The following is a 17,636-nucleotide window of genomic DNA, read 5'->3' as shown; positions in this document are numbered from 1 at the left end:
TATTGGGTTGCCAACTGGTGTTGGAAAGGTTCAGGTCTTGTTTAGGCAGCCATGTTGAGATTTTATGGGTGTAGCTTCCCTGTCATAGAAGGCACAATTTCACAGTGGATGTCGGTTTCTTTGGCTCTTATAATCCTTCTGTCCCCGTTTCTGTGATGTTCACTGAGCTTTAGGTGTTGCAGATGCATCAGTTGGGCCTGGGAATCCCACAGTCAGTTATTCTCTGCATTTTGACCAGTTGTAGCTTTCTGTCATGGTTTCCAACTGCTGCAATTAGAAGCCTCATTGATGAAAATTCTATATACCTCTATAGTTTCTCAGAATAGATTCCCATTAAGCTATAGTAGAGTAGTGATTTGATTTTGTCAGGTGCATATAAAAAAGTATAGAATATATATTTGTATCACCTCCTCTTTAATGATAGTTACACCTATCTGTGGTTAGAAGTATTTAGAATGCAGTAAGGAATTACACTGGCTTAGAAGGCGACAGTAGTAGGTTTTCCTCTAAGATCCATGGCTTCACTAGCCCTGGATAGTTGACTACGTTTCCAGTATCAGGCATGATTTCCCTCATGTTGATCATGGTTACTTCCATGATATGAACCTTCAGGTCTGCCTTGCCATGCTGGCTGTTGTTTGGGGTCATGGGCAGCACAGCTAGGTTGCTTTTCTCCCTTGGCAGCTTGCACAATGCCACTGGCAGTATGAAAGCTAGTCCTCAGGGAGGAAGGTTTCAGGTAAGTCCCAGAGTGAATCCTGTAGACAGAGTTTCTTTCCCGCCTGGTCCCTCAGCCATTTAGTCCCAAATTAAATACACAGAGGCTTATATTAATTATAAACTGTTTGGTCAATGGCTCAGGCTTCTTATTGGCTAGCTCTCTCTTATTTATTTAACCCATAACTTTTAATCTATGTATTTCTACATGGCCTTATCTTACCAGAGAATGCTCCAGCATGTTACTCCTTCTGCTACTACACAGCATCTCCTTGAGGCTTCCCTGTGCCTCCTCTCCCCAGCATTCTCCTTGTCTGGTAGCCCTGCCTATACTCCCTGCCTGGCTACTGGACAATCAGTGTTTCATTCATCAACCAATAAGCAAACATACATACAGAAAGACATTCCCCTCCTCAGAATCCTCCAAGTCCTGTGCCACAAGTGTGTGGTGTCTTTAGCTGTGGGCGACTACCTTCAAGGACAACATAATAGACTGTATTGTTTGGAGAGTCTCTTGCACACCTCTGACAACAACTCAAAAGGGACTGTCTCATACCTGGTAGTGAGATTTTTGGTAGTCTGTGGCTTTAGGGGATCATTATTACCCCAAGAGATGTAACTCTGCTGAAAATATATAGTTATACAAATACCTTATATGTTGTCTTAGTTTGGTAGGTTTCTGTTGCTGTGATAAAAACATGATGACCATAAGAAACTTGGAGGGTGATTTATTTCATCTTAGAGCTTGCTGTTTCTTACCCCAGCAAAGACTGCAGCCTGGAGGCAGGAGCTGAAGCAGAGGCCATGGAGAATTGCTGATTGCTGGCTTGCTCCTCAGGCTTCTTCAGTCGGGTTCCTCACGCACCTGAGAACCATCTTCCCGAAGGCAGCCCCACTTACAGTGGGCTGGGGGCCCTTTTACATCGATTACTAATTAGGAAAATGCACTACAGATGTGCTTACAAGCCATTCTAGGGGCGATATTTTGTCATTTGAGGTTCCCTCTTCCTAAGTAACTCTAGTTTTGTCAAGGTGACATAAAAGTAGCCTGCACATATTATATAATTTTACGTAAATATAAACTAATGTAATTCCTTATGACATTTTCACATATTCATAGTGATTTGGTTTTTCCCTCTCATTCCTTATATATTGTGTTCTCCACCCCTCATATATATCCCTTTCCTCTCCCCATTTTTTTTTGTTTGTTTTGTTTTGTTTTTTGAGACAGGGCTTCTCTGCTGTGACTTTGGAGGCTGTCCTGGAACTAGCTCTTGTAGACCAAGTTGGTCACCTTTCGCGTGGTAGACAAACATGGTAACCACCACACTACAGAAACCCACAGCACCACTTTCTCTTTTATACCACCTGTATCTTGCTATTCTCCTCTCTAGTGCCCCCAAATGGTCTCTTTTAATTTTCACGTTTCTGTGGTTACCCTGGATTTGAATATTCACTCCTGAAGGTTTGGAACTTGGAACTGCTGATGAGAGAGGACATGTAGTATTATCTTCCTGGGTCTGGGCAGCCTTACTAAATATTTTTTATTCCATTCCATTGCCTACAAATACCATGATTTCATTTCTTTCCACAGCTGAGTGGTATTCTATAGTGTGCATGTACCACATTTTCAGTATCCATTAATCAGTTGAAGGACATTTAGGTTGTTTTCATCTCCTAGCTATAAACTGAGTAAATATATGTGAAGTATAATGTTGAGTCCTATGGGCATATGACCAGTAGTGGTATAGCTGAGTCCGAATCTGGATTTATTTTTTGCTTTTTAGTATTTCTCCACATTGATTTCCAGGGTGGGATTGCAATCCCACCAGCAGTGAATGATGGTTTCCCTTTTCCCATATCCTCTTCAGCATTTGCTGTCAGTTTTTTGTTGTCCCTAGCCATTCTGAATGGGGTACAATTGAATATTAAGATTGATTTCATTTGCATTTCCCTAATTGCTAAAGGCAAGGAACATTTGTTAAAGATATTTCTTAGCCACTTTTATTTCCCCTCTGAGAACTCTTTGTTCAGATCCACAGGCCATTTTAATTAGGTAATTTGTTTCCCTGACTCTTTGCATTTTGATATATATATATATAGCTTAGGATTGCTTTTGTTGTTCCATTAGTATTTTTTTCTATTGCTGTGAAAAATGTAATGGGGATTTTGATTGGAATTTCATTGAATCAGTACATTAGTTTTGATAGAATGGTCATTTTTACAATGTTAATTCTATCAACCATGAGTATTGGAGGTCTTTCCATTTTCTGGTGTCTTTCTCAATAGTTTTCTCCAGAGAGTTATAGTTTTCATTGTAAAGGTATTTCACTTCTTTGGTTAGGTTTACTCCTAGATATTTAATTCTCTTTAAGGCTATTGTGGATGGGAGTATGTCTATGATCTCTTTCTTAGCATGTTTGTTGTTGGTGTTTAGAAAGAAAAAAACTTTTTGACTTATTCTACATTGATGTTAGTCACTACTTTGTTAATCTTCTTTTTATTTAGTTTTTGCTCGTTTTCCAAAGCTTTGCTGCTTTTATTTGTAGTGATTATTGTTTATCCTCTTCCTATGTGATGCCTACAATCTCAGCTCAACAATTTGAACACGTTAGACTTAGATATTATTGGTTCATATTTATTATATCACAAGATCCAGGAAGAACAATTGCTCTTTCTTACTTAAAAACATCAGAGACTGGTATCTGTAGGTTCCATCAATGCAGCTTTACTAAAACTTGAAAGCCTTCCTTGCCTCTTCCAGTGCTTTCTCATCAGTGGGAGGCTTTCTCTGGCTGCCAGGCTGTAGGAACTTCTTCACATTGGGCAGGCTGCTGAGTCTGCTCTTCAGGGCCTGTAATCCAGAAAACACAGCCTGAGAGTCAGAGCCGCTTGTGTGGACAGTCCAAAAAAAGCTGAGCCCCTCCCAGAACACGACCACCTGCATCCTTGTCACAGCTCCAGTGTAGACACAGAGAGAATGACAAAACCATGAGCTAGAAACCATGGGTCAGCATAACCTCCCTTAAGACCTCCTGTGACATCAACACCTTCTCCTCAGGACCCTGGACACAGAGTGTAGATCTGGTTTTGTGGGACAGAGCACAGAGCACTGTGTCTCTCAGGTGTGAAAGAAAACTGAAGACACGAAGCTCTGAGTTGGAAATGGGGACAGAAATATCAAAGTCTAACCAGGAACGACTCACAGCCGGTTGTCACACTGGGGATAGGGATGGGGTCCCTGGGGTGGGAGACAGCATGGTGGGAGCTGTGGAGAGGAAAGCAGAGTGCTGAGAAGTCAGAGCTGAGGACGGGGATGAGATGACAGAGACCTGCTCACACAGAGAGTGCACAGACAGGACATGAGACGGGAGACGAAGGCCAGAAGCAGCCTGCAAAAAACAGTCCTGAGTCTGTCTCAGTGCAGAAGGGGAATATTCTCCTTGGGGTACCAGCCTGCAATCTCCATACAGCAAAAGATTACCTTCATGCCTAAAACCAGGGTCTTTATAGCTCAGTTTGGAGGCCCAAATGGGACCTCAGCAGTGCACAGGCCAACATTTTATTCTCAGAGGTGTGTGTGTGTGTGTGTGTGCGTGCGTGCGTGCGTGCGTGCGTGCGTGTGTGTGTGTGTGTGTGTGTGTGTGTGTGGTTGCCTCTCTGACGTGATCTCACCTGCAGCAGGGGGAAAGGGGCCAGAAGGCTGGAGTCAATCTCTTCAACATAGAGGAGAAGTTCCAGCAGGTGAATGTCCACCCTGCTCAGCCTGTTGCCAACAAGGTAGTCTTGTCCATGACTCTTCAACACCTGCAAAATCAAAGGAGAAAGATGATGAAGTCAGAGTTGCACTGGAGCCACTAACTGTCCCCACGTCTCCCAAGGTGTCGCTCCGCCTCTGCTTGGCAGGCATACAACTGCAGACATTTCTCTAGACCTGTGGTGCAAGAGGCAGAGGGAGAAGTCGGGCAAGAAAGCTCCTCCTTAAAGCTCGCCTGACCCTTTTCTGTTATTGCCACATTCCTATGGCCTTTACACCATCCACCATTATGCACACGTCCCACTATGAGAAGGGCTTACATAGCTCCTTGCACATCATGGAACCTCCCCTTGTTTTAAAATGATGGAGCACTGGGCTTTCAGGACATTCTCTCCCTGTCCTGTCTTTTCAGGCCCTCATGGGCAGAGGCTCCACCTGCACAGAGCATCAGTCACCAGAGAACATCCTGTGTCTGCATTCTCCTTTGTGTGCTCTCCTCAGTTCTCTGGGATCTGAACTGCACCTGGATGAACTACAGTACACCCTCCCTTACATCATCAGCTGCGGCTCCCCCTTCACCGTGTGGTGACTGACATGCTGAACTGCCCAGGGGGATCTGAGACGGAGTGTGGAAGCAGCTTTGTACTGATAACGCATGAGGGCTGGACTGATAGCGATGTGAACAGACAGAGATGAACATGCATGACAAAACCAATGCCATATGCTGCCAATCTTGCCATCTGAGTGGTGGCTACCTATTTAACATTCACTTCCATGTTGCTGGTTTTTTAAGGTTGAATAATAACACTGTCTTAGTTACAGTCACAAGGCACTGAGTTAAATACTCCAGCAATATGAAAATTACAGATAACCAAAAGGAAAGGCACTTATTACATCAGGAGTTACAGGTAAAGAACAATTAAAAGGCTCTGTGGTCATCTTTTACTCTGTACATGTCTACAGAGAAAGAATATAGTTACCACATTCAAAAAAAGGAAGTCAGATGTAGTGGCACACACATTTCATCCCAGCCTTCAAGAAGCTGAGGCAGGTGGATCTCTGTGAGCTTGAGACTGGGGCCCCATAGAGAATTCCAGGAGAGTCTGAGCTACATAATAAAGAGGGTGTGTCTTTAAAGAAGAAGAAGAAGAAAGAAAGAAAGAAAGAAAGAAAGGAAGGAAGAAAAGGAGGAAGGCAAACGAATCAAAATTACAAAAGGAAGCATAAAATGTTCTCAATACATAGTTCATGATGTGCATGGAGTTCATGAATTTCATACCAGAGATGATTTAAGCTGTGAATACTGGACATTGTGTCCTATGTGTCCTTGACTCCAGAGTGCTATGTCAGGATCTGATGGCTCCTAATACCCTCACTGTTTCCATAGAGCAAAGGCAGCAGTGAGTGAACTTTCCCTGGGTGAATGAAGACTAAGGTGATGCTTTGTACCTGGGGTCAAAGTCAGATACTCTCAGGACTGTGTAGGGTGTCTTTTCCGCTAGGATCATAGCTTCGTTCTTACCTTTACTTGACAGAAGTTCAAGTAGTTCTGAATTGTTCTTGATCTACCTCCAAAGAGAAGCCCTGACTGAGAGAGGCTCCTCATCTATGCTGACACATCCTCATATGCTGAGTGTGCATGTCTCTCCTCCCAAGCCTGGCATCTATGGCCCTAATTCCTGCTGGTCACTTTCCTTAACATCTCTTCGTCAACCTCCTCCCCTCCACCCTCGATTGCTGTCCTTGTTCAGGAACTTCTCCTCCATCTTTGAAGTACTATCATATTCTCCTGATAGCCAGCCACTCTCTGGTCCCCCTGTGTGATGTGACAGAATATTTTTCCATCTGTCACTTTCTTCAGTTTGCTCTGGAATTGAAGTCCATTGTGTTATGCAGTGACCTTTCTCTTGAGCCTCTGCCTATCTCTTGTCCTTGGAACTCAGTGTCCCCAGACTTCAAAGAGCCTACTTACTTTTTCAAAGGCAGGCAAGTACCGGTTTTTGGCCCTGTCTTTTATCAAAGAAATCTTGGCTTCTTTTTGATCTGGGGGTGTTACTATCAGTTGCCCCATCATTTCACTCAGATCTGCAACACCCTCTGCATACATGTCAATCCTGAAAGACAAAATTATTTGAATGGCCAGGAGTTTTTAGGGATTCACTATTTTACATTTTAAACTAAAAACCAGAGAAACTTATACTGAAAGGTGGTTGCCAAGTTACTTGCATCTAGTGGGTCATTATCTTTTATATTTAACAGATATATTACCTTGCCTTCTAGGACATACTGTCAGTTCACATACATTTTTAGAATTTTACACACACACACACACACACACACACACACACACACACACACACACACAGGCTGAACCCAAGCACAAAGAGCATCACTGTTCCTTCTAGAGTTATAGTTGTGATAAACTAGGTAGCATTCCAGAAGATAATCATCAAACTCTACAGTAGTGTCTCTCTCTCTCTCTCTCTCTCTCTCTCTCTCTCTCTCTCTCTCTCTCTCTCTCTCTCTCTCTCCTGGCTGTGGTTTGTTCTCAACTTTGTTGAGATTCTCAGAGCTAACAAGCTGCCTCCCATGTAAGCTCCATTCTGCTGCATGGCCCAGAGTCATTCTTGGTCAGTGCTACAGATCTCCACTCATTTCTCACAAAGGACATCTGTATAATCAGCTCACACTGCTGCTGGATTCTGACCTTGTGAACATTTGTCAAGGCACAAATTCTCTATTCATTTGAATCACATCACATGCATTCCAGTGTTCTACACTGCATTTCATACAGTGCTTTTGGGAAAGAGTTTCCTTGTCTCAGTTTCACACACTGCCATTGTTGGCCCCTGAGAAGGTAGTATTCTGTCTCAATGCATCTGTAGCAGTCTAACAACGTTAACATCCTCCAGTGTTGGGAGAGTTTGATCCTCACTCCCCTCGAACCCCCAATCCTGCCACTGTGCCAGCAGCTGCAGGAGGACTGATCCACTTCCTTCTCATCCATGCGGAGGACAGGAAGATTTCGTATGAAATGAACCATGAACACGTGTTCTGGTGTCTGCTCACTTACATAATGCGATGCCCACACTTCACCTTTGCTTCCCTCAACACTGCACACATTTCTGTGGCTGAAAGTATACGTTGTGCTCCTCTCTCATCTGTTACTGAATATCTCGGCTGAATCCACCATGGGGAATTGATAAATGTTGCTGCTAGGAGAGTTTCCATGCAGGCACTAGTACAGCTGAGTCTCTGTTTCCCATGGATATATGGTTCCCACACCAGTGCTGCTGGCTAACACCACATTTAGCTTTTGAGCAATACTCCCACACAGTGGTTTATGAATGAAGGATTTGTCAAGCAGAGTGGGTCCCAGCAGGGGTAGTTCAGTCAGCCTGGCTGCTTTAGCCCTGAATTAGATGCTTCAGCCAACCCTGGTCCCTGGGAGCAGGTCTCTCTAAGCCTCATTGAGTTGACCAGTTCATAGAACTGGGTGGAAATTCAGGGCATTGCTCTGCACTATTCCTGTTCCTGGATGTGGGAAGCAGCTCCTTCACCCTTCCTTCCCTAGGACTCCTCCTCTAGCCTCAAGCCCTGTGTCCTTTGTCCTAAGCTGTTGGCTGGGGTCCAGTCACTGAAGCCTTGAGCACCTGGTGTCATGATTCCACCAAGCTCAGGGCCCTTGGCCCATCATGTTTGCAACTCTGTCTCTGAGCTGTGCTGGCAGCATCATGCTCTACATTATATAGTCACACTCATCTGAACCCACCCCATTTGCTCTTCCCTTTCCTCCACGGACTCTTCCATCCTTGGCCTAAGTGTTTACACCCATAACCAACCCCCTTGTAGACACAAACCCGCCACTCTCTTGGTCATTGGTGGAGGAACCCAAGTCCTTCTTTTGTTTCCCCTTGGAGTAATAACAGGAAATATACCGTACAGGGCTCTCTCTTTCATGTCCTTCCCAGAGAGGTCATATTTGGTGGCAATGTAGTTGAGAATGGCTCTGGTCTGTACCAACGTCATCCCGTCAATCTCCACCATGGGCACTTGCTCAAACATCAACTTCCCATCTTTGAAAGAAGAAAGGAGAATGGTTTGTGAGGTGTCCAAATCTCACTTCCCAGGACCAGAAAAGCTGTATTGAAATTTCTGATCATGCAAAGGAAAGATAATTATTGGCTGCCATTCTCTCAAGTAAAATCCTAATTACTTCTCGTTTCCATTTCTTCTTTGTCTCACCCCACCTCTGTTGACTTTATAACTTTCCTCATTCATCTTTATCCTATCCAGATACATATTATAACTATCATGCATGCTTATATGTTCAATATATGTGCCTGGATATATTTTAAAGCGGAGGAGGGACAGCAGAGAGCAACCATACAAACTGAGGTAAGTAGGGAGTTTGGAGGTATAGTCATGTTTATGGTGTTAAAGAGTTGCGTGACAACTTTTTATGTAGCGAGTTACCATAAGCTCCTCCAGCCTGTATTTGTGGTTGTTGGATATTGTGAGTGAAACATTGACTGAATAAATAAGTGCTAGTCAGCCTGACTAAGATAGCTCCCTCAGACAGAGGAATTGTGAGAAAACATTCACAAGTCACCAGACAAATTCTTGGAGAAATCTGCTTCCCTCCTTTGTCACTGTTTCCATTTTCAGATCACTCAAGGAACAGCACCACCTACATCACATCACTCTTGACTGTTCCCACCCACTGCCCACCAACACCACCATCTGGTAAACCTTCTACTACACTCCCCATTGAGAACATAACAGATACTTTGTATTACCTTTCCTTAACTTTTCCAGATCTTCTGGGCTTTCTATAAACTTCTCTTCAAACTGAAAACAGAAAATGTGAATGTATTCTTGTTAGCTCATTTGTATCATTGTAGACTTTTGAACTTGAGTTGTCTCTGTCTGGCAGTACATAGAAAGAAGTTAAAACTTGCAGTAGATACAATGGAGTCTGATCATGGCCACTTGTGAACTCAGATTAGATCCATCAACAAAAGGGTTTTGATCACAACAAAGCCGCTCATTCTTGTAGTGTTCCTGCTCTGTGACCTTGCTATGCCCATGCTTAAGTTCTAAGAAGGGAGTGATGTCACTGGATGACCAGCACTGGGAAATTGGCTGTTGAGGTCTTGGCTCTCAGGAAAGCCTGTTAACTCTAAATGAGAAAAGAATGGAAGTTTCTGTGACTACATCATGACACATATCATGGCCCCTGTGACCAACTGGGTATCTTTTCTTCAGGATTTAGTTTTATTAATTTTAAGTGTGTGTGTGTGTGTGTGTGTGTGTGTGTGTGTGTGTGCACGCAAACGCTGTGTGTGGTCTATATCCATCTTGGAGGTCAGAGATCATGGAGGCCAGAGGCCAGATATTCAGTTGGAGATGGAGTGATAGAGATAGCCAGTTATTAACTGTAATATGTGGAACCACAGTAGCTTTTCTGCAGGTGCAAAAAAAAAACTCTAAACAGCCAATCTATTACTCTAGTCCCTCATCAAAGTTGCTTACATTGAGGGACTGTCAGGGTAGTTTTTAAATATTTATTTGTTTTATGTATGAGTTTTACATGTTTTTGTGTGACAGTGCACACACCCAGTGACCATCCACTCTGGCCTCTTACATGGGTTCCTGGGATATGAACTCATGTGACTTAATCTTCAGTCACCCAACCATGTCACCAGCCCTCTAGAGTAATAACTACTCTTCCCTTTCACAGTTTAAAGAAACTTTTTAATTATGAAAGGTTGAAAATCAGCTTCAGCCTTGCTCAGTGAGGCAGTTTGCAGGTAGTTCTATAACCCCACGGATAGCACTGGTAGGCACTGAAATGATGAGTCTCAACAACTTGCACAGAATTCAGAGAGGTGCAGGAAGTGGTGACAGCCATCACAGAGGGTGGTTGAACTATGATGGGGTGGTTGGTGTGAAGGTGATGATGTCAATGACTAGGCTGTGGGCTCGCTGAGTCTGGAAGGTTTGAGCCAGGGTCTCTCATAGCCTCTGCCCACTGCCTTCTCAGTCACTCTGGGACACAGAAGAGGGAAGCTTCTGTGCAGACACCTCACCTCCTCTCCCTGTGCTGAATCAGCAGTCCAGCGGCTTAGAACATATCTCCGAGACACAAAGCTTGCATCTAGACACTTACACCCAATTATTCGTTTATAGAGAGCAATCCTCCTGGGCTGGCACTAGAGTGTGTTGGTTCTTATGCTCTCCTTCATTCAGGAAGGATCCAGCTGAAGCCCTATTCGTTTAGGAATGGAGGTGTGATTCTATGGCTGAGGTAAATACGTTGCTTTGACACCGAGGGAAGACACCAAAGCAGCCTTCACAGGACACCACTTCTTCCTTTAACCCTCCCATTGTGCTCCTGTCTGAGGAGGGCAAGATCTCAGGTAGCCTCCCCGACTTCTTCTCAGGAAATGCCAACCCCTGAGCAGCCCTGGTGTGAGCAGGAAGTGTTTTTCCCAGTGACTCCTCTAGAGGGCAGCACAAAAGCCCATCTGACTATCCCTGAACCTAGTATTTGACAGTCTCTACAAACTGATTACTGTGCTGTGACAGGCGGTTTGTTACTATCTTCTGTGTAAGGCCTCTCATTTGTGGTGTATATTTTAAAGTTAACTCTATTTAGCTTTTCTGGTATAGTTTACCTCAATGTTTTTTATATTACAGGAGTGTAGCAGGAGGCAGTGCAGGTGCCTACAGAGACCAGCGACATGGGAACCCTCTAAATTGGAGTAACAGGCAGTTGTGAGCAGTGTAGGTGGTCCTCTGCAAGACCAGTATGGGAGTTTCACCACTGAGCCATCCCTTCAGCCTTCTGTCCTCTTGAAACCATCTCTATCATGGAACTTTCTGGTTCTGTGCTGTAAAACTACACACAAGATGTGAAGATCCTCCATCCATCCATCTTCAGCTCCAATAACCACCAGCTAAAGTCCACCCTGTTCACCTCTGTGCACATCTTCTCTGTGACGCTGACCTTAATGTTAGACCTGAGGCGTCACATGTCCCCATCGCAAACACTTCCTGTGAATGTCCGAATGTAAGTGTTCTTTTTAAATATCAGTGTCATACGAAAAACCACAATCATAATATAATCTGCAATAGTGAATTAGTACTGCCTAGTAATGAATATTCAAGTTTCTATTCCTATATATCTTTTTTTGTAATGGAATTCAACTCCAATAAGGAATAAATCAAGTCAGTAATTATTTGAACTTTTTCTCCTGAAAACACATGTTAATGTGAATGTGTTCTTTGGTAGAGAGTGTAGTAAGATCTTCAATGGTGCAAATCAGTCCATCTCCTTCTCTATACATGAAGATTACCATTTAACACAAAGCTGTGTGCAGATTTCCTGGTGTGGAGTCTCTCAGCTTAGATGTATTTTAAACTCACTTTAGGTCCAGTCCAGAAGAGCAGTGCACAACCTACCTCCACCCCTGCTGCAGCCAGGAGCCACCTGATGCACTCCATTCTGCCCCTGGCATTGAAATAGTGAAGCACGGGCTTCGAGGACATGGCTGCAACTGTGTCTCACTGCTGTGGATGAGAAGCAGAGACATCAGCCCCAGGGAGACTGCTTTGGGATGTGCTTAGCAATGTAACACTGGAGAAGTGTAGTCTGCCTTCTTCATGGACGGCTTGCAGGAAGCCAGAAAGGTCCTATGGGTTAATTTCTCCCCCATCAGTGACCACCAACCTGCGCTTGCACCAAACAGGTCTCAGCTGGCCATGTGCCTTCACCTTGAGAGCACAGCCTGAGCAGCCCAGATCCCACAGTGAAGAAGGACCTGGGGGCTTTGGAAAGCAGAGTCACCATGGAGGGGATGAGACAAAGTCCTCCCCAGTCCTTCACTCCTGGGCTGCTCAGTTCAGAGGCTTTTGATAGCTTCGAGTCACCCTGGCTGTGACAAACCCTCGTTCTCCCCACAGGGGAAGGGCTCATCTCTTGTTGGCAGTTCTGTTTCCCTTGCTAGATTGGATGCTGTTCTATGACTCAGAAGGAGAGATACTGATGTGTTAACTTCATATCACAGGAACTAAGTGCCTTTGGAGCCCACCACGTAATGGGCAGTTGTTCATTTGAACGTCATCCAATCACCACAAAGTTTGTCGATGAGGAACCATCCCTGCTGTAAGTTTACAGGAGAAATAGATTTGCATACAGGTATATGATGAGGAAACCCTGAGCTTACTTCTTGAACAGCGGCACAACATGCTGGGTCCTTGCTGTTCGGTGACTGTAAAGTCAGCATCATGGGTCATGGGTAGTCTGTCTTTTAAAAAGTGTGTGTGTGTGTGTGTGTGAGAGAGAGAGAGAGAGAGAGAGAGAGAGAGAGACAGACAGACAGACAGACAGACAGAGAGAGACAGAGAGAGAAACAGAGAGAGAGAGAGAGAGAGAGAGAGAGAGAGAGAGAGAGAGAGAGAGAGAGAGAGAGAGAGAGAGAGCACATGGCTGCTGTGGCTGTGAAGGCTAGAAGAAGACAGTAGACCCTCTCGTTCTGGCAGCCCTGCCTACTGGGCCAGTATCACCAGGCCTCGAAGCATTCTTACCTTTGGGATGTCAGCCTCCCAGCCCCCAGGTTGCAGCTGCTCCTGGTGGACACCTGTCAGCTCCCTACAGCACTTTATGAGGTTCTGTGCTTTTCTGTCTTTCTCTGTTTGCTTTCCTTTGTTTCCCCCATGAACTCTGGTTTGCCCTGGGCAGGTTCAGTACTGTGGACTTCACAGGGACTCTGAGATGCTGAGGCTTTCAGAATCCCCCCATGTGGCAGTCATTCATTCCATAACATCGCTGAGACTTGCAGCCTTCTTAGTGACATGTATCTAATGAATGACATCTATGCTGATGTTTGGCTGCCTTTAACCTCACAGTTTTAGAGCTGCACACAGAGTCCACTAGCCTTCTCCATGTTCCCGAAGAATGCTTAAACTTAGCAGAGGATTGGCCTCCTAACTGCTTAGTGTCAGAGTTTGTGTTCAACCTCCTTCCACAGAATGCTTTCTTCCTGCCATATCTTACAGAATTTTAAATTGTTTTCTGGCCTCCCATTCCTTCCCTCATACACACATCTGTGATCACAGAGGAAATGAGTAGACAGCCTTCTCCCTGGTATAGGATGACAGGTTCAGGCCGCAGTCCTCAGATCTCCCAGGGCTCAATGGTTCGACACATGTTTTTTTTCCATTTGCTTTCTGGGGCTCATTATTTATTAACAGAGGTTGTCTTGGGCAATTAAATAATAACAGCAATGAAGTAACAAATCCTAAGCATGAAACCTGTTTCTCTGTTCTTTAGACAGAATTATCAAAGCAATCAGTATCCATATTGACAGAAACAAATTCAGGACTAAACCAAACTGGGGAAGTGCTTTGGGAAAGTGGCCTGGGAGAGTCTGGTTGAATTTAAGTTCTCAAGTGAGAGGAATCTGCAAGTTCTCTGTGAGCTTGGCACATGCAATTCAAGAGAAGAACGCTATTGATTTTCGGGGTGCCTGGGAGGACAATCCAGGTTTACTCCTCATTATCCTAAATCCATGCATTGAGATTCCCTTGCAAATATGCTAAACCCCACCTTCTGCTCAGTGACACTGAAGGAGGAAGGAGGAGGGAATACAGAGAAGCAGAAGGAGAAAAAAGAGGAGCAGGAGAAGAGGGAAGGAAGAGAAAGGAAGATTGCAGACCAGGGCAGAGGAAGGAGGGAGAAAAGGGGAAGGAGGAATGGAGGAGGGAGAGACAGACAGAGGAAGGACAGAAAGACAGAAGGAAAAGAGGAGGAGAAACAGCTTGCTACTCAATGTTCAATCACAAAATCATTCATATGAACCAGAACCAAGTGCAGATAAAAACAATGGTAATTGGCAGTGAATCAGATCAAAGTATACTATCACATAAGAGGAAATTACATAAGAAAGGCAGTTACTATGTACCATTAATTAGCACATGCTAAATTCAGCACTGAAAAGCTGTTTCCCAGTGATGCAGACGTTGGAACAAGTTATAAAGAGAGAACTGACCTAGTGAGAGTCCAGGCTTCTTCTCTCCTCAGCTCCTCAACTCCAGTCCAGATGGGTGTGGAAGTCACTTTAATAAGGTGACCGTTCTTACCAAGGGGGTGGGGACCAACAGGGTACAGCCACTCCCATGGACTCCTACAGAGTTCAAGATTCCAGAGTTTCATGACTAGACACGTGGCAAATCAGGGAGGGGCTCCCCAGCCACCGCCTTTTCCTGAAGAACTAAAGTCCTTTAATGTATCCTTTGGTTAATGCTTGTGTGCCTCTAAGTGGCTTCTCACCATGCTCCTCTGAGCAACCCTAATGAAACACATTGGTCCAGAAAGGAAGAAAGAAAGGAGGAAAGACTGTGCTAAAAGCATAAATAGTATCACTGAGTCAACCAATGGGACCCTCAACTCTAATAAGTAAATGTGACTTTAAACTATAGAATTTGGGGCATAGTTTGTTAAGTAGCCTTTAATTGCAGAATTAACCATTGTCTCAAACTCAAGGCTCAGTTGAAGTCCAGGTTACACTGTCCCCTTCTTACTATATTTGATGAAGCATGCTAATATCCTTTAATTGCATTTTTGTCATAACTTTTGCCCTGTTTTAATCAGGAGCTCAAGGGCAGAACAGAATTTCACAATTCACACTTAACTTCACCTGGGTGGCCATCAACAAACTATCCCAACATGCTCTGGGTCTATATGCATGTGTGCAGCCCTGCAGATACTGCTGTGGGAAAGTGGCCTTGTCACCATTGGCAATGTCATTTTCAAGATAGTGACAACTACTGTTATGTTGTGCCAAGTTCAGACTCACAGCTCTTATCCACAAACAAGGACATCTGCCACTGATGTACTCACAGATTCACATGTTCTCTTGTGATTTTGTTACAATCACAGCCTTCTGGGTCTTGGGTTATTAATCATTACCTGATGATCCTGGTGTATTCAGAGACACAGGTCACTTGCCTGAGTCTGCACTCCCTATCAGTGTCCAGGGCAGGCTCCTTTAAACTTGGTATACACTGCTAATCTCTCTTCAAGTACAGAATGTCCCTCCTCAAGGGCCACTCCACTTTTCTAGAAACATGACAAAGTGGCCATGCTGCATTTCAGGGGCATGCGTGTTTGCAGCAGCACAGGACCTCAAGTCCATGCATCAGTCTCAGTGACAGGGCTGAGTCGAGTTTGATCACGGCTCAGGAAAGAGTCCCTGCCACAGGCTGTGAGCTCCTGGCAGAGGAAGACACAGAACCTGTGGGGAAGGCGAGTGTCCCCGGAGAGTGATGTGGAGACTTGTTAGACAGACCTGGGAGATGTCAAGAGCACGGCAAGGGCTGACTCAGGAGAGCTGCTGAGGGCCACTGTCACCTTAAAACTATTGTCCCAGGCTGACAGGAAGGAAGCCCTGGGCTGCTGCCTGTCCTGTGCTTCTAGCCTGCCTGCATTTTAGCCTTTCTCTGCAGCCCATGCCCTGCACCCATCATTCCTTCAGCTGGACTTATGCCCCTCCACCCACATTCGGTGTTTCCTCCCTCAGGTCCCTGTCCAGACAGCAGGAAGCCCTAAGCCAGGGGCTCTTCAGGGCTTGGTTCCAAGTTCCCATGGATGGCCAAGTGTGCCGCCCATGATCATGTGACCAATTTTCCTTTAGTGTTGGAGATGTGTCACTTTGTGCAGGTGTACAAAGGGCATTCTGGTGGCCCTCCATGCACCCACCTCCAAACTAACAAATGTAAAAGGTCTTTGATGTAAATCCCGGAACTTTTATCCTCAATAGAAATGGAATATGTCTTCCCAATACATTCTTTAACGCAACTTGGGCTGGAGAAAAGTTTACAGAACTGAGAGTGCAGCTTGGGAGTAAAGTTTGTTCTGGCATGCCCCCAAGAGGCTGCAGTAAAGCTCGAGATGGAAAAGAGAACTTCAAAGGTATGGAGTCAGTTACTCCAGATGTGTGTGACAGCCCGTCTAGATACCAACCCTCTCCTGTTACCTAACTCTAAATCAGTTTTTGCTTTCCTTCATGAGCTGGGATGTTGAGGAATACTAGCTTTTTTTTTCAATGTGTCATGGGTCTACTTGGCATTTTCTGATAATTTGTACTTAGGTTCTATATTTTTTGAAAAATACAGCTTATTTAATGCTATTCTGCTATGTAATAACCTTTGTCCACTGTGAATATGTATTACTCTCATTGGTTAATAAAGAACTGACTCACCTATAGCTGGGCAAGAAGAGACTGGGGGGGAGAGCCAGAGTAGGAGGACATTGGGAAGAAGAAGGCAGAGTCTTGAGAGTCGACAGCCAGACTCAGAAAGCAGGACATGTACCAAAAGTTTTCCTGTGTAATCCTGGCTATCCTTAAACTCACTGTGTAGCCTGCGCTGGCCTTGAACTTAGATCAATCTCTCTCTGCCCCCTGAGAACTTGAATTAAAGCATGTGTGATACCCAGCGTGGGTGTGCATTTTCAAATTGTAGGAGGTAACTGTAGACATGCTTTAGAAAGTATATTTGCCTAGATATAACTATATATGCACTATAATACTGAGTTTCTGTCTTTTTTGGCTGTCTCTCTGTCTGTCTCTTGTCTCTGTTACTCCATTCTTTCTAACGGCTCTCACCGTGCAGTTAAGGTTTGCATGAACTGGCCACTCACTGCCTTTTCCTTCCTAGCACTGGCATTAGACATGGTCTACCATGTCCGTATGTAAAAGTCCATCATCTCTTAATTTCACTGAAGATCTAGCAGCACCCAAATGACCTCAGTTGTGATGAAACACTTATTTTCTTTTACTTGATATTGTTTTTTTTTCTTAGCATCCACTCAAGCTTCTTCCGGTGTCTTAGTGACAGGAATGAACACTGTCTGTAGACATGGGTGGAGTCAGGAGGGCATGGGAGAGATGAAGGGTTTCCAGTTCTCCCACATGTCCCCTTGTGTCCTCAAGGTGTGCGCACTGCTGTGTGTTCTCATCCGGGATGTGCAGTGGGCTACAGGAGGCCAGGACCCACAGTGGGACCGGAGGATAGGTTCAGGAGATGGGCAGGCAGCCCTCAGGTGCTAGGAGAGGCCTCTTGAGCTCTTTGGGGAGTCATAAGACAGAGCGGACCC

General features: G+C 44.7%; 1 protein-coding gene across 1 annotated transcript; it reads right to left on the bottom strand.

Moving 5' to 3' along the window:
* Positions 1-3,339: 3,339 nt before the first annotated feature.
* LOC106021440 (glutathione S-transferase A2-like) lies at positions 3,340-14,679 on the bottom strand. The gene is made up of 7 exons (XM_040739744.1): positions 14,530-14,679; positions 11,942-12,049; positions 9,274-9,325; positions 8,418-8,550; positions 6,447-6,588; positions 4,393-4,524; positions 3,340-3,571 (listed from the first exon to the last, which is right to left on the bottom strand). The coding sequence occupies exons 2-7, from the start codon at positions 12,026-12,028 to the stop codon at positions 3,449-3,451; spliced, it is 669 nt and encodes a 222-aa protein (XP_040595678.1). The 5' UTR covers positions 12,029-12,049; positions 14,530-14,679; the 3' UTR covers positions 3,340-3,448.
* Positions 14,680-17,636: the final 2,957 nt, after the last annotated feature.

The sequence above is a fragment of the Mesocricetus auratus genome, unplaced genomic scaffold, assembly GCF_017639785.1.
Source record: "Mesocricetus auratus isolate SY011 unplaced genomic scaffold, BCM_Maur_2.0 Super-Scaffold_100691, whole genome shotgun sequence".
Lineage (NCBI taxonomy): Eukaryota > Metazoa > Chordata > Mammalia > Rodentia > Cricetidae > Mesocricetus > Mesocricetus auratus.
This window is presented reverse-complemented; position numbering and strand designations above follow the sequence as displayed.

Bases quoted from the DNA above. Each gene is read 5' to 3' on its own strand.
- LOC106021440 (XM_040739744.1), bottom strand. From the start codon at position 12,028: ATGTCCTCGAAGCCCGTGCTTCACTATTTCAATGCCAGGGGCAGAATG. The intron at 9,326-11,941 runs GTAGGTTGTGCA...TTCTGTTTTCAG, and splicing joins TGGCTGCAGCAGGGGTGGAG to TTTGAAGAGAAGTTTATAGA. The intron at 3,572-4,392 runs GTGAGATCACGT...TCTGGATTACAG, and splicing joins CCCCTTTCCCCCTGCTGCAG to GCCCTGAAGAGCAGACTCAG.